This window comes from Chenopodium quinoa, unplaced genomic scaffold (genome assembly GCF_001683475.1).
Source record: "Chenopodium quinoa cultivar QQ74 unplaced genomic scaffold, ASM168347v1, whole genome shotgun sequence".
Taxonomy (NCBI): Eukaryota; Viridiplantae; Streptophyta; class Magnoliopsida; order Caryophyllales; family Amaranthaceae; genus Chenopodium; species Chenopodium quinoa.
In genome coordinates this window covers 4,199,033-4,216,492 of record NW_018743252.1, presented here as the reverse complement: position 1 = coordinate 4,216,492, position 17,460 = coordinate 4,199,033, and the positions used below count along the sequence as shown (strand labels likewise).

The following is a 17,460-nucleotide window of genomic DNA, read 5'->3' as shown; positions in this document are numbered from 1 at the left end:
CCAATTAACTTGTGACGTGTGACATTTAAAACAAAAAAAACCATTTCAACAGGTCACCGATAATTGGGACTAATAGAAGAAAATGCACCCTAAAGTTGGGATTATTACATAATTCGGAAGTTGGAATTGTTAAAAGAAAATCAGCCGGGATTATTAAAACTAATTTTTCTTACAATTAAAATAATATTAAGATAGTAACATTGACGGATTATATACCAAGCTTAAATATAAGGGTCTAAAAATCTAATCTAGTTGCATTGCTTTTCTTTTTAGTTAATAAACTCTCTCTATCTCTTTCCCATCACATGGGTTCATTTTTTATCTTCTCTATCTCTCATCTCCAAAATTTGCCTAGAAGCTCGCAATTTGCAAAGTAATGCAAGTAAAGAAAACGGAGGTTGTATTATTGTATAACAAGTATTATATACTTCATTAAAAAGCTTAGGAAAAAAAAGATAATAATTATAATAAAAAACCCTTTTGGAGGAAAATTTTTTAACCACGAGATGACATGTGTCATTTATGGTTTCGCCATACTAATATATCTAGTTTTTGTCCCATGCGATGCATGGCTTCATAATAATAAGACTTGTAACTAATAAAAGTCAATTAAAATGAAGTTAGTTTATATGAATTGACTTATATATCATTTTTTTTTAAAATTGAATTTATTTAATGTCTACCCTTGAAACTCTCTTGTTAAATATAAAATTTAAAATATTTTTATAAATTATTGTAAGTTTTTATTCATTAACATTTTTATGATGTTTTTTTTTAAGGAAAAAAAGGAAAAATAAAAAAGTGTTTGGCGGGAAATTTTTTGATGTGAATTCGACACGTATAATTTAGGGATAACTTTGGTGATTAATTTAGTATATAGTAAGTATAGAAGTTTAACTTTCCATTATTGAATATCATATCGGGTATTCGATAATCGTTCTGAAAATCGATTACCCAAACATATCGATTGGTTCTTGTATATCGTTTTTAGTGTTATAAGTTATTGATTATTGATTATTGATTAGTTAAACCGATAATAATAATAGTGCAGGTACCGGGCCCATTCTCACCCTATAAAAATGCGTAAAACCAGGTACACTTGTCCAAAAGAAATAGAAAACTTGGTGAAACGCTAAACATCGCTCGCAATTTACCATATAAAGCCCACAAATATGATATGGTTTGACCATTATGCCCATTTTCTAAAATTGAAATAATCTCGGTGTAAAAAATGTGGAGCCGTACTGGCTCGCCGGGGGAGACCAGAGGGCAGGCCGGAGATGCGGGGGACGCCGGAGGTACGTCGTCGTCGACGGAAAACGAGGTAAGTCACCGTTAAAATTCACGGTTTACCGTCGGAGTGGCTCCGGCGCCTAGGATGGACGCCCAAACCGTAGCCTGGACGTCCAAGCCAGACGCCAGAACCACCAGAGTGGCGTCCAGCCCAGACGCCCAGACCACCAGACTGGCGTCCTGGCCAGGCGCCACTCCACTGGGTGAGGCGGCCCTGCCAGGCGCCAGTCCAGTGGTTGTGGCAGCCCTGGCAGACGCCACCCTTATAAATTAATTTTTTTTTTCTTTTTTGATTTTGTTGTTGTTTTTTATTTAATTTTTTTTTTAAAAAAAAATCGAAAATGATTTTTTTAAAAAATTCAAAATGGGTTTTTTTTTAAATTAAATTTGAAAATTCGAAATAGGTTTTTTTAAAATTAAATTTGAAAATTCGAAATGGTATATTTTTAAATTTAGTTTGAAAATTCGAATTGAGTTTTTATAAAAATTAAGTTTGATTATATATAATTATGCTTTTTTTTGGTGAGGCGGCCCTGCCAGGCGCCAGTCCAGTGGCTGTGGCAGCCCTGGCAGACGCCACCCTTATAAATTAATTTTTTTTTTCTTTTTTGATTTTGTTGTTGTTTTTTATTTAATTTTTTTTAAAAAAAAAATCGAAAATGATTTTTTTAAAAAATTCAAAATGGGTTTTTTTTAAATTAAATTTGAAAATTCGAAATAGGTTTTTTTAAAATTAAATTTGAAAATTCGAAATGGTATATTTTTAAATTTAGTTTGAAAATTCGAATTGAGTTTTTATAAAAATTAAGTTTGATTATATATAATTATGCTTTTTTTTTGTGTTAATTCTGTGTAAATATAGAAATTAAATGTATTATCCGTTAAATGTATTTATTGTAATATATAATTGATGCAGGAATATGGTGGAGACGGAAATGATTACAGTGGGATATTTGGACATGATGGTCCATTCGAAGAAGCTCAACAGGCGATTGATTGGGCAAAACAGGTTGCAATTGCAGCTGGATTTTGCTTGGTAGTAGTAACTCATAAATCTCAACGGGATGGTAGAATGGATCGCATTTTGAGATGTGACCGTTATCGCAAAAGAGAAGAAAGAGTTTTTCGTACAGCCACTCGGTTTGATACAAAGCGGAAAGGTTGTGGGTGTGAGTTCAGAGTAAAGGTTCGACAACTACGGAGTCGTGACGGTTGGGAAGTGATTGGTTACTCTAAATGGGGGTATCACAACCATGAGATGATAGTATATGAAGAGGGTCATCGACAACTGAGCGGCTTAAGTCCTGCTGTGAAACTAGTTTTGAAAGAAATGAGTGATGCTCAAGTGAAGCCTGCTAAAATATTAGCATCTGTGTTAGAGAAATTTCCAGAAGACCATCCAAACCGAAGACACATCTACAACGTCAGACAGCAACTCAGGTTTGAACGGTCAGAGGGAAGGAACCCTATACAGCAGCTGCTACACCAGGCACAATCACGTGGTTACCTGTTCTGGTTTGATTCTGATGAAGATACAGCGGAGGTGACTCATCTTTTCCTTGTGCATCCTGATTGTGCTGATATGATCAAGTCTTGGCCATTTGTGATTTTGATCGACTCAACGTACAAGACAAACAAGTACTAGTTCCCACTGGTTGAGATGGTTGGGATGGCTCCAACGAACCAGAACTTTCTGATTGGTCATGCAATCATCAAGGATGAGACGGCTCCAAGTTATTATTGGGTGTTGGAGAAGCTGAGAAACTACATCGGGCCTAATGTTCATCCAGCAGCCATCGTCAGCGACTGTGAGGGAGGTCTCTTTGCCCCCATAGCAGAGCTGTTTCCCGAATCGAACCACTTATTGTGCACATGGCACATCAACAACTGCGTGAAAGTGAAAGCCTACAACCTTTTCAAGAAGAATTTGGAAATGGCAGAGAGATTGGTGAATGGTAAGTGGCGGAAGATCCTACAGGCTACCACAGAGGAAGCGTATGAGCGAGCATTGGCTAACTTCAGGGATTCGTACCAGTGGTGTCCAGCACTGGTGGACTATGTGATGCATCAATGGGTCCCTCACAGGGAAAAGTTTGTCAAATATTGGACAAACCATGTACTTCATTTTGGGAACACTACAACATGTAGAGTTGAGAGCGCTCATAGAGCTACCAAGGACTGGATTGATTCATCGACCGCTGCTTTGGATACACTGTTCGCTAGACTGAACAAGTCAATTGAAACTCAGAGAACGACATCAGGAACTCTCTAGAGGACTCCAGACGACGACATGGTACGATGTATAGCCATTTTATATTTAAGATTCTCCATGGTCGTGTGTCGCACTACTGCTTGGGGTTGATTCTCACTGAGCTGAATAGGGTGAGGGACTTGGCTGACGAAGTGTATGCTCGGTGTGGGTGTACTATTTCAGTAACTCATGGATTACCTTGCGCATGCACCATTCACCGCTTTATTACAGAAGAAAGGGCGTCGTTACATGTTGATCAGGTCCATTCATTCTGGAGGACGCTTGTTATTGGTGAGCATGCAGACACTCAAACGGCCGACCGTGAACAGGAGGAGTTGGAGCAGTTTCGTTCGATGTACGACCGAGTGTCCTCCAGCCATCCTTCTATTATTCGTGACGCTACTCATGTACTTCATGACATGTTCCACCCGTCTACCTTAGATTATGAGGAACCCGAAGGAGTTGACCGTCCTCGAGGTCGACAACGGCGGAACAGGAGTGCGTTTGAGTATATCCGTGGTCTTGGTCGTGGTCGTTCTCGTGGTCGGACATCGTCATCTAGTCGTAGTCAATCTTCATCGTCTGTGAATATGCCCCTGAGAACTGGTACGTTTTGGTTGTTTTTATTGCACATAGTTTTAAAGTGTTACTCCTGCCTTCTTAACTGTCTATAATTATATGGTGAATAGGAAGAAACGATGTTGATCAGTTTCCGTACAAGGAAAGGATACCTGTGATCATCATGTCGTACTTGGAAGGGTGGAATGATGTAATCGGAGATGGTAACTGCGGATTCCGGGTCGTGGCTGATGTTTTTCAAATGGGCGAAGACAACTACGGTTTGGTGCGTCAGTTGATGTACAGCGAAATTGCCTCTAACCGAAATGTTTATCGTCATGTGTACCAGGATGACTTGGATGGCGCTCTGCGGCGTATCCGGTGGGGAGGTGGACCTTGCGGCCAAAATCATTATTTTGACGCGCCCCTAGATCTGTTTGCCGTTGCAAACATTTACAAATGCGCAGTCATGCATTTCGGCTTGGGAGTGCATAGTCAAGCTTATTATCCTTGTACCACGGTTCTCCCTTGGCGGTCGCGTGAGACTGTCACCACACCGGTCAGAGAGCTAGCTATTGCGTTTCTTGGGTCGTCATACAGACATTTCATCCGACTAGACATGTCAACCGATTTTCCAGTGCCACCGATTATACCTCGGTGGTACAACATTCGCACAGCGAGCGTAGAGGGTTGGGATGCGCTATATCATGACCGGATCCACGAATGGAACACCCTAGCTGCATTTTAGTTTTTCATGTTTACATTCTTTATTTGTAATCTTATTTGTACGTTGCTCTTTTAATGAGAACATTAATATTTTATATTGTATTGCTTACTGCATTCTATATGTTGCATGGGTAAGTTGCGCGGATCCACGAACGGTTATATCAAAATTTAAAAACAACACTGATAATATGTTTAAGTTGGAAGCTAAAAGAACAATCTAAAAAATGTTACAATCTTACAACATAATGTCCAACATAATGCTCTATAAATAAAATACAATAACCATCAGTAATCCCTCCTTGACGACGACTCCCACTGCGCAAGGGTCTGTTCCAGACTATCAACAACAGCTCTCCCTGTTGCACTTATGCTGTCCTTCTCAAGAGAGAGTTTCTGTACGTCCTGCATTATCTTTCCCATCCACTGCATACAACAAAAAACAGAAGATGAAATACAATAACAACATATAAAACTTAATTAAAAGACAACGACAAATATAATAAAAGACATACCGCTTCCGTGGCAGTAGGCGGTGGCACATAATCATCATCGCTGTGGTCGAGATCTGCGATCAACCTCGGGTGCGAATACCGGTTGAACCATTCCATGTAGTAATGGTCACACATGGGAGTAACCCCAGAGGGCGGCCGCTGCAACTCCGCAGTCCATAAGCGGGCCACCATCGGAAACTGGTCCCACGTCCCGGTTATGATATCCGGCCATTGCACGACGTAGTCCCTCGACGATGCAGGTCGGAACACCTTCATCGGGCATGCCGGGGGAGGAGGGACAACTTGGACAAATCCAAGCTGGCGAAGACAACGCTGGGGCATGTACGCCTCGACGATCTCACGATACTGAATGAGTCCCGTGTACAGGGTCCTGGGTACCCTAACACTAGGGTTCGGGCCGAAAGGCATCCAGTTCACCTGTACAATAACAACATATAAAATTTAATAACATGAATATAATATGTGCAAATAATAAAATGTAGAAACAATTTATAAACGTTACCTCTAAGGGGGACAGCCTGTCCAGCAATAACCGTATCGATCGGAGGCGGTCAACGGACTTCTTCTCCGAGCGCGGACTCCACGCACAAGCACGCGGCATCCCCTCATCAATAGGAACTGGGTCACGATGTGGTCGCAATGCAGGAAAGTACTCGTATATCCAGGTCTGCAATAGAGTCAGACACCCAGTGATACCTGCTGCGTCAGCCCGACTCGCAAATCCTAGTTGGCGATACAAATACGCCAACGTAGCCGATCCCCAGGAAAACTGGCCTACACTGTCGGGGTCACACGCCTCTACTATGTCGCGTGGCCTGAGCTTGTTTTCGCCGCTCTTATTCGGAAACAAGGTACATCCGAGGAGTAGAAAAACATAAGCACTCAGCTGTGCGTCGTGCGTCCTACGTGCACTGGGGTACAAACACCGCTGCAACACGGATGCGATCTTCACACCTCCGTGTTCCCAAACACCTAGCGCCTCGGTGTACAGTGCAGCCCTGTCCACCGCCAACAACTCCGCCAGCAAATCTGCCTGATCCGCATCAGCCACAGCACAAAGTCGTTTACCCTCAACACGAATCCCCAGAATGGCCTCGACGTCATGTAACATGATCGTCATCTCACCGAACGGAAGGTGGAAAGAGTTTGTATCCGGCTGCCATCGCTCAATGAAAGCCGTGATCAGCGTACTGTCAATCTTATCGTGCATGGTGGCAGGAACGTGATTCACCCCAGTGCCCTCCAGTCGCTCGAACATCTCGCTCTCCGCCGGCCAGGCCTCAGCCCATGTACGCAAAAAGCTACAAGTCTTTTCCCGGGTATGACATTTCAACAACCCCGTAACTGAAGGCCTCTCCTGGTCCTCCCAAATACGGGCAGCTATGTGTCCTAGAAAGCTAGGAATCACACTCCCGTCAACAGGCCCACCGGGCACCTCACTCCTAACAACCCAAGAATCATTACCGGCCCTCGACCGTTTCCTGCTTGCCCCAGATACAGTGGACGCAGATGATGTGCCAGATCTACTAACAAACCTACCACCCCTACCCTTACGCACCTCCACCATACGTGTCTCGTACATGTCATCAACCCTCTGACTGAATGGACCGTAATCATCATACGGTCCACTGCCATCGTCCACATCCTCATCCTCATCTGCGCCCTCCTCCTGCTCCTCCTCCTGGTCACCCTCCTCAGCATCATCATCGTCATCGTCATCCTCATTCCGACGGTGGATCCGTTCTCTACGAGCTGAGGCCGAAATACCACGGGATCTGACATGTCTATGCCCCGACCTCTCCACTGAATAGCTTCTACTAAGAAGCTCTATATTCTTCCCCGCACCATGACGACCCAGTGAATTCTACACAAAATTTTAAAATATATAAACATACAAAAATTTATACGAAAAATAGCTACCACTCCCAAATCAAATAAACTAAAAACATACAAATAATTGTAAACAAAATATAAACATAGAAAAAATACAACGAAATTGAAAAAATTTATAAAAATAAACAACAAAATATAAAAACAATTCAAAAATATATTACACAAAAAAAAAAAAAAAAATTAAAAACAATATTTTAAAACAAATATATATAAAAAAAGGGGGGTGGGGCGCCTTGGCTGGACGCCAGCCAGCGGTGGTGGCGCCAGCTGCAGACGCCGCCACCAGTGGGCTGGCGCCTGGGCTGGACGCCACAGCCACGACTGCGGCGCCTTGAATAAACGCCACAACCGTGGCTATGGCGTCCAGCCCAGGTGCCAGCCAACTGGTGGCGGCGTCTGTAGCTGGCGCCACCACCGCTGGCTGGGCGTCCAGCCAGGGCGCCCCACCGCCGTCACGGCGGTTTTTCCCTTTTTTTTTTTTTTTTAGAAATTGTACCTTGCCACTCTTGGACATCCTTCCCTCCGCCGCCAATTCCTTGCCTTGCCGCCTCGACATTGCCGTTGTTTGAAATTTTTTTTTTTTAAGAGAGGTTGAAAGAAGATGAGCAATGAGAGTGTGAGTGATGAGAGTGTGAATGTTTTTTTTTTAAAGGTCAATGGCAATTTTGTCAAACCAAGTGAATTTTGTGGGCTTTATGTAGTAATTTGTGGACGATGTTTAACAAATCCCTTTGTCCCTATCCGTTAATTTGTTGTATTCCATAGTCCATAGCAGAATAATGTCTACTCTGGGATAAGCCAACTCCAAAGGATAACTCCAGTCTCTCCCTACTACTATGGCATCCTTTTCTTGTTCAATTTCTTCTCCATTTACCCTAAAACTTCTTTCTCACAACAAATGCCAACCAATTTACCTTCCATCTTTAAACCTTCGCACAATTCCAACATTTTACAGCATCAAAAATCATCCCAATTATTCAATTAAAGCAACTACAACCCCAACTTCTACACCAGAATTGGAGATAGCAGATGAGGATTCATTGGGTATCGACAATCTTCATCGTTTTGTTCAAATCAACCTCGGAAGTTGGGCCGGTTCTTTCTATGTGGGTATCTTCTTCTTCATTTCAATTTTAATCCTTTTTTTTCTTCATGTTTTTGTTTATAATTGTTGATAATATCTGGGTTTCTTTTTTAGAGGTAGAGTATTTCTGGGATTGAAGCTTTTTTTTTTTTTTTTTTTTTGATGATTTTGATGTTACATGATTTTTTCCCTTGATGTGGTGTGGAATTTTGAATTAGTGCATCATCACTATTAAGTGCTCCGTACTTAGTATGAATATACTTTGTTAATTTGCTACTTTTGAGACATGTGTTTGACCATTAATATGTTTTACTGTCTATTAGTTAAAAAAAAAAAAAAAAATTCAAAACTTGATTTTGTATATGTATACATTAGACTAATCCATGTAAAAAAAAATATGGCAAAGCTAGTATGTGAATAGTGCAAAAAGTGATAGGAGTATGAATTTCTATGTATGGACGCATGGTTAAGAAATCAATTAATTGGTAGTTGCAAGGCAGGACATTTCATATGAAGATAGACATTTTTTGGGTTATCATTCCTATAGTTTATGACATTGTATATATAGAGCTTTGAGCACATTTAGAATTTTAGATTGTAGAAATTGATGAAACAGTAGATTTCATCAATTGAGTTTTGCAGAAAAACTTTGAATATGAGAATTTTATGACACTTTTGATAGAGAGAGACTCTTACAAACCCAGATTTTGGGGAAAAATATTACAAGTATGTATTCTCATTTCTTATAATTACAACTAACCTATATATTGAAACACAGAAGTTGAAAGGAACTAAGCTTATTACAACTTTCCAACAGAATTGGAATATCAAAACAAACTATCATACAGCTTCTTGCTGAGGTGGACAAAGCCGTTTGATCACCAAGTTTCCTGAGCTCTACTTGCTGTGATTAATTGCCCTGAATCTTTTGCTGCTGCTAGACTGACCTTGAACCAAATCATTGAGCTGAGTATACAAACCAGCATAGATTATAGAGTAAGACAACTGAGTATATATTGAACCAAATCATTGAGCTGAGTATACATCAATTCCAAGAGATGATGCGAGATATTTATTAACGGTGTGTTTGGATAAAGAAATTGGAAAGAAAAGAAAGGGAGGGAGGTGAAGGAGAGGGAAGAGAGGGAGGGGAGGGAAGTAAGAATGAGATTTCCTTCCAAATCTCTCCATTGTTGGAGAGATTAATTTCTTACAATTTAATCCTTCCATTTATCTCCCTTCCAATTCCCTTCCTTCCTCCCTCATTTGTTATCCAAATGAAAAATATTTAAACCTCCATATCCCTTCCCTTCCTTTCCCTCCATTTCCTTCAATCCAAACAAAGTGTAAGCAACATTTAGACTTTTCAGTGCTTGTTAAAAGATTGAGGCTAATGGGTACAAGAATGTTCCTTGAGATTGTTTCATGATTGGCTCGAGATGCATGATAAGCTTTTGACTTGAAGCAGATAAGTAAGATGCAATATATTTGTCTAGGGAACTTTTGTTTCTGGTGGCATACAATATTTATCATTGAGTGTCCTGCTACAAAGGGTTTGCTTGCTTAAATGGTCAAACTACGCAAGATTCAAAGGCTTTTCTGCCAATGCCTACTAGGATTTATATTGGATGAGGTCTAGCATCTAGATGGTTTTTGGAAGCATTGGTTTTAGATGACTGAAGAACTTTTAGTTTTAGTGTATAGGAAAGTACCGCAAAACACTATGTCTGAATATGCTATACTTATGCTGATTTTGTTGTTAGAATCCATAGAAGGTAGTGTTAACCTTCCTTTTGGGGGTTCATATGTTTTTGGCTGGTTAATCTGCAAACTGTTCTGGGAACAAAAAAATAGTACTATTGGTCTATCGCAGCATTAAGCACTTAGGAGGCTTTCACGTATTTTATTATAAATGAGTGAAAATATCTGGCTAGCTAACCACTGTCACATACTTTCTTTTCTGTTATCTTTTTAACATCGACTTTTGATGCTAACCAGCACAATACTTTTTTTTTTTTGATGCATTTATAAGCAGTATATTTGATGTTGGCAGCAATTTGATGGTAATGGAAAGCTTCTGCATAAAGTGAATACTAGGCTCTCTGCTGGCTCTTATGGTGAAGATGAGCTCATTAGCCTCATTCAGACGTACGTTAACTTCTCCCTTGCTCCCTCATCATGGCTTGATAGATGAGTCCATGATGTTCCACAACAATCCTTGCATGGTTTACATTTACATAATAAACTTATTGCTGATTTATGATGTTTATATCAATATTCGTGTTCGAGTTGGTTAGTGCATTGATGATTTATGATGTCTTTATTACATACAAGGGTCATTTGGCTTGAAAAAACATGGTAGTTTATTTTAATTTGGATTTCAGATTGGATCCCTACTACTGAAATCTAATTCGGATTGGATCGTGTTGGATTTTGGGAAAATTTGGATCGGATTGGATTCAAATTTTAGTTTGGACCGGGTTGGAATTAGGCCAAATCCAAACCGAATGCCGAATAGACACCCCTAGGTTTTGGATTATAAGAAAGTTTTAATAGATATAAGGGGTTTTCTCTTTAGAGGTGCTAGTATAATGTCCATAATAATTTTGGCTGGTGATAAAAATGCATGAGTTGTAATCACTATGTTGAAGTTATATTTTATAGTATCATATTATGATAAGTGAATCCATTATTTTGTGGGCCTTGTGGCTGCCCTCTCTGCCTTTCGTGACAATCATGAACTGCTTTCAGGTTGTACATAAAACAGCCTGTATCAAGCACATCCATTTCTGGTGATGAGGAGGAGACAGAGTGGGCAGAGTACAAAATCAAAGAAAGCAACATGTTTACTGTGGACAAGTATCAACAGGTTTTTCTTTCAATACATGGCAGATGGTCTTCAAATTCTGGAGCAAACCTTACATTTAGTGATTTTTGTCTTTTGAATTTGATGTAAAACCTGTTTCATTTACAGATTGGCTTCTTTCCAAATGAGAGGGCATTTGCCCTAAGATACCAGACTGCTGGTATGTTAGAAACAGTGTTACGACAGGGGGTTCTTGGGGAAGATGACACTGGTGAAGAATCTCCCAAGTAGGTGGTCTCTTTTCTAAGGCAGTTTCTCCTATATTTTAGTCGAGCATTATAAGATGGCTTGTTTAATAAGATATGTTCTAGGAATATGGGATTCTTTAAAGGTTAAATCATCTATATAATAGGCAAATAACACAGTGAGTCAGTGACACAATCACACAATCGTTTGAAAATATGTAGAGATATATTTCCCTTTTCGATGTTTGTTTGGTATTCCTAGCACATGAATAGAACTGCAGATTGCATATGAAGTACAATATTAATCTGAAGGCTTTAAAGTCCAAGTAGACTCTGCCTAAGTATGAGGTCTTTAATATACTCTTTCTTTTTATTTCGTATGTAGCAGTTGCTAGTTAAACCTCTTTCCCTCTCATACCCTACTCAACATGGTATATATATTACTACCAATCTAATTGGAACAATTTATTAATCTTTCCTTTGAAGACCTAAGGAAGCAATATATCTTCAATTTTGGCCATATTCATCTTAACTATTTAAGTCCTACCGTGATTGCCCTTGGCTCTGTAGTAGGGACATGAATTTATCTTTCTTCCTCTTCATATTAGACTTTGCCCAATATCTAATGCATCCACCTTTCAGGAGGGAGCCATAGTCAGCCATGTTTGTCAAATAATTATTGTAGTGATGGCATCTAGTTGCCACTTGCTTTGCGAATTGTGATGCAAACATTGTGATAAAAAGATGTTAGGAAATCGGGTGGTGTTGTGTTTGTTTAATGCAGAACAAGTCAATGAAAATTTAGATCGAGAAAAACGATAAAGAAAATAAATGAAGAAAACACAAGGATTTATGTTGTTCAGTCAAATTTGACCTACCTTCACAGGTGTGGGATTCGGAAGCTTCTTCACTATAATGGAGAAAAAACAACTTGAATAAACAAGGAGTCCTAATTTTATGGCTCTCTAGGGTGTGATCTAATTGATCACATAATGGGTCCTTTTATAACATAAGGAAACCTTAATAAAACTCAAGCTTTATTTCTCCTTCACTGACTAAGTCACATATTAAACTCAAGCTTCTACCATGGAACACCGGATTCTTTGTCATTGCAATTGCCGACATATTGTCTGAATATATTGTAGTTGAACTTTCTTGCACAATATCCAAATCTTTTAAAATTCTTCTTAACCAAACCGTTTCACATGCTGCTTCAGTGGACATATATTCAGCTTCTGTTGAGGACAATGCTACACTTTGTTGTTTCCTTGAATTCCATGATATTATTTTTGTGCAGAATATGTAAGTTGATGTACTCTTACGATCATCTACAGAACCACTACCTGTGTATCCAATCAATTTATCATTCTCTTTAGTTCGGTATCTTATGCTTATTTTCTTGCTACCTTGAAGATAATGTATTATCCTTTTGCAGCAAAATGTATTTTGCTAGGATTATTCATAAATTTTGATACCATATTCATTGCTTGAGCTATGTCAGGTCTTGAATGAGTTAAGTATAGTAAAGAGCCTACCAAACTTCTGTATATATTAACATCGACCTTTTTAGCTCCATAATCTTGACTTAATTATTCATTCAATGCCATAGGAGTATTCACAGTTTAGCAATTCTCCATATGAAATTTCTTGAGGAGATCCATTATATATTTTTCTTGATTAAATAAAAAATTTCTCCCTTGGTTTGCGTTACATGAATTCCAAGAAAGTATTTCATGAGTCCTAAGTCTGTCATTTCAAACTCTTGCATCATAGACTCTTTGAAATTATTAATGAGTTTCATACCATTTTCAGTGTAGATAAGATGATCAGCATAAAGACAAACAATGAAAAAATGTCCATCGTTGTTTTCTTTGATGTAAATTGATGGTTCACTTGGACTCTTTTTGAATGTATACTAGTATAGACAAATAGGGTAAAACATGCAGGAGATATTAAAATCTTACATAGTACAGATAACAAATCATGCATTTTCAGATATGTTAGGCATTGAGTTCACGTTGGGAACTTGGAAATGATAGTGTGACTCTACATCTACACTTTAAAGTTTAAAGTGTCATCCTTCTATTAACTTTTGTCAATATTTTGGAGTTAACTCGCCAGGTTTTAAAGCAATATCTTTTATTTCACAGAAACTTGAAGCTGCCCTCTTCGCGGCCATCTATTGTCTGTGAGAATTGCCTTTATTCTATCAATAAAGATATGCGAGCTAGAGCATTCCATATCATGGACCCAAAAGGAATTCTAGAAATGCTTCTTATATTTCTTGAAGAGAGAGGAAGCGTTGTTGATGCACCCCCTTCCTTAGAGGTATTCATCAACCAAAAACCCTCGTATAATAACTTTAATTGATTATTAAGTAAATGTAAGAAGCCAAGGAAAGTAACTATTTAGCTGATCCTTTTTGATTTGGTAGGATAACAGTAACAGGATTGTACCTTTTCTTGGCCGATGGAAGGGCAGTTCAGTCACCAAACGCAGCGGTGTGTATGGTGCAACAATGGCTGAGCATGATACAGTTGCTTCACTAGAAATTGATGAAAATGGTCTGTTGATCCAGGTATGACACTCCCCTCAACAGATTATCAATTTTGGATGCTATTTTAGTGTTTGACCAAATGCTTCATAGAGTACTATACTACTATGCTTGAAGCAGAGTACATCTGTTTATTTTATGACTTCATGTGGCTTAGATAGACATACTGCTTGCATATACAGTCCCCTTGCTTATATAAAATTAACTATGTACTATGTGCTTTTGAAAAGATGTGAAAAATAAAATTTTATACTCCTATATCATTTGTAATTTTCTTACAAGTGATGTCTCGGTTGCAAAACTGAAACTTTGGCCATGTTTTTTTGTCAATATATATGAAAAGACATAAACATGTGAAATCTTGTTATAAGGTCATTATAATTTATATTTCCAAAATAACAACTTTGTTTAATTTTTACTAATGCATGATTTAAAATATTTATGGTCAAGTATGTGTGTCACAAGTAACCAGGAAAATTTCAATTGGGATAGAGGGAATACTATGAAGGGTTTTAAAACTTACCATGAATTTTATTAAAATGGTGGGGACAATTCTTTATGGTAAATTATGGCTCATCAGTGAATGCAAATGTTAAATTACTGGACATTGAGAATTAAGTAGCTCATTTTGTATAAATTGACAGCTGCTATTATGAAAGAGTACATATCGAGGGTCTGTTTGTTGGGGGTCTGATGCAAAGTCTTGTGTACACACTGTCAAGACCGAGAGTCTTGTGGGACAATGTGCAGCATTTTGTGCACGAGTCTTCCTATTTGTTTTTTAACTATCACGTAGGTGGTATCAAATGCAGCAATGGTTAAATGGATATACTGTGCAATTATGAAGGATAGGCAAAATAGATTAATATTACTGGCCTCACTAATGATGAATGTTAAAGGTTGATTAAGAATGGTGACACTGTAATGGGAGTGAACGTTTGCTCCATATAACTGGAAAATTTTGGTGTTATAAATGTGCTGCATGGAAGGTTAGGTTTATATCTTGGTGGTTTTGTGAGAAAGGTCAAGCACCAGAATGGGGTACAGTTTGACAGTAACTGTATTTATTATGTGCAAGATGCTGTTTTTGGCTGCCTTGTCAGAGCTGGCATATATGGTAGATTGCTTGCATGCATACAGGATTCCTGGATGTCTTTTTAAAAAAAAAGGAAAAAAAAAGAAAAAAAAAACACAAGATTTATTGTACATGGAAGTGACTTTTTCATATATAGAAACAAGTTCTTGTGTTTTTTTTTGTTTTTTTTTTTTTTGCTATATAATGTTTGGTTGGAATATAGTTAGAATTCGTGTTTGGTTGGACATTAGTTAGAATTCGTGCTATAGTTAGAAGTCACTTCTAAAATCCAAAACAAGTTCCTAAAAACGGAGTAGAATTCGTGCTAATGTTCGGTTGGACAATTTTTTGCTATGGAACCTCATAGGCTCATACCAGTGGTATCTAACTATATTCCAACCCCTACAATACAATCTCATTCTCATACCCACCTCACCCTGCAAGATTCTAAATCCATTCCACCCTAGATGCAAACTCTGAGTACAAATCCATTTCAATTTCAAACTAAACAAATTCAGCCAGGTATGAAGTTCTCAATCCATACTACCTTGGTGGGTTCCCAATGTATTCCATTCTAGTTTGTTGAACCAAACGTCCCCTAATGGCCTAATGTTTGACAGAGTCCAACTAAAGCAACAGCTCAAGATTAGTATCCTAGAAAAACTCTTGTGTAGAGCAGCTATATACAACATGTTTATTTTTGAAAGAGTAGGTAGAATATTAGTAAATTATTAGGGATTAATGAAAATAACTACCTTACGTGTGTACATATAGAATAGAAGACATCCAGAAATGCCCTAGTTACTTACCTTTAATAACTCTATAGTTTGGCTGTGACAAACACAACTTTTGTTACTCCATCCACTGTAATTTTTCTGTATTTTAGATTAAGCATCCAATTTGCTTAATTTTCATTAGTGCCTTAAAGTCATGTATACGGGAGTCTTATACTAGTATTCTCTGTGTTCTCATTCTATTAGATACTTGCATAAACTACTCTCATAGCTTTCAATTTTCTGACTGTTGAAGGTCATGTTGCAGTTGACATGACTCGATATTTTAAGTGATCTTTGTGTGGTTCCTAATAATCCTCTTTCTGGGTCACAAACATACAGGACATAAGTTCAACTGTCAAAGGAAGTGACGTCACTGCTAATGTTCAATGGACGGGCACGATGCATGATAATCTGATAAAATTTGACAAAGGTTTCCAGTTAACTTTGTTGCCTGGAGGTATGTATATGGGATGCCCTACTGATATAGCAAAGAGTGTGGCTGAGCTAAAGTCATTTCATCTTGAGTTTTGTTGGCTTGAGTCTCCTGATAAAAGGCAGAGATTAGTACGCACATTCGATGCTGAAGGTTTGGCCGTGTCTTCAACCTACATTTTTGAGACAAAAATATAATCTTTGATAAATGTTGTATAGCTTCAATTCGTCTTTTAGTTATATAGAACTATATCTTAAGGGTTTATGCTGTACCTTTGGAGATTTGACCAATAATGGCTTCAGGAATAATGAATACATTTTTATAAATTAATAGAGAAATTCAGCCAGGCATTATTTACCAGGCTTTATGCAAAAATTTCAGGTTCAATATTTCACTCTTCAGTAAAATCTTTCATAGTGTTTTTCAAGATTGTATCTGAACTTGTCTATAGAATACTAGATATTGATTATTTGATGTTAATACAGCCACTCTGTCATCTGGCATATGCTGTGTGATGCATAAAACCTATACAAACTAGGCAATTAGTAGCTTTCCCCTCGTGAGGAGGCTTTCCTAATATTTATTATTTCCTTAACTGTGTAAAAATATTAATACGGAGTAATAATATATTACGGAATTAGTACACATTCCTTTCTTCTAAAACAAAGTATATGTTTTCCAGATCCATTTTGCTTAATTTTCTTTCAGCTTTCGTAATCAGACAAGAACGTCCGAGGAGTTTCAGGGTCCTGGATGCATCATCAGCTGAGTGTAGGAAAATGATTTCTCATGCTTTTATACACCATCTTTTGCTACAGAGTATCATATTTTGCACATTCAGAATCTTACTTGCAATTTCAAAATTTCTTGAATTTATTTTCTTCCACAGGGTGTAAATTCAGGGGAACAAATACTATTAGGCATCTGAATGGCACTTTTCCATTGTGAGAATAGATAGATCCCTCAGTGTTTTGTAAATACACCTGTTTACGTCCCACAAGTTTAGGCACCAATCACGACTCCCCGGAAAATATTACAGACTTACAGTGAACTCTTTTCAGAGGCAACTGAGTATCAGAACTGCATTTGGTTCTAGTACTTTTGGGTGAAACAAAACACTGAGTAGGAAAATAGGTGATTTTATAATGTTATCATACTGCCAAAGTATGTAGACGAAACACCCTCTTCCGTAATATACTGAAAGGACTGTAAAAGCTAAAAAAAACAAAATTGTCACAAAAACTACTGTAACAA

General features: G+C 38.2%; 1 protein-coding gene across 1 annotated transcript; it reads left to right on the top strand.

The window, feature by feature from the left end:
* The first annotated feature begins 7,939 nt into the window (after positions 1-7,939).
* On the top strand, positions 7,940-16,581 carry LOC110735050. Its single transcript, XM_021915177.1, has 7 exons — positions 7,940-8,339; positions 10,371-10,465; positions 11,069-11,186; positions 11,292-11,410; positions 13,519-13,696; positions 13,803-13,946; positions 16,113-16,581. The coding sequence occupies exons 1-7, from the start codon at positions 8,070-8,072 to the stop codon at positions 16,401-16,403; spliced, it is 1,215 nt and encodes a 404-aa protein (XP_021770869.1). The 5' UTR covers positions 7,940-8,069; the 3' UTR covers positions 16,404-16,581.
* The last annotated feature ends 879 nt before the right edge of the window (positions 16,582-17,460 follow it).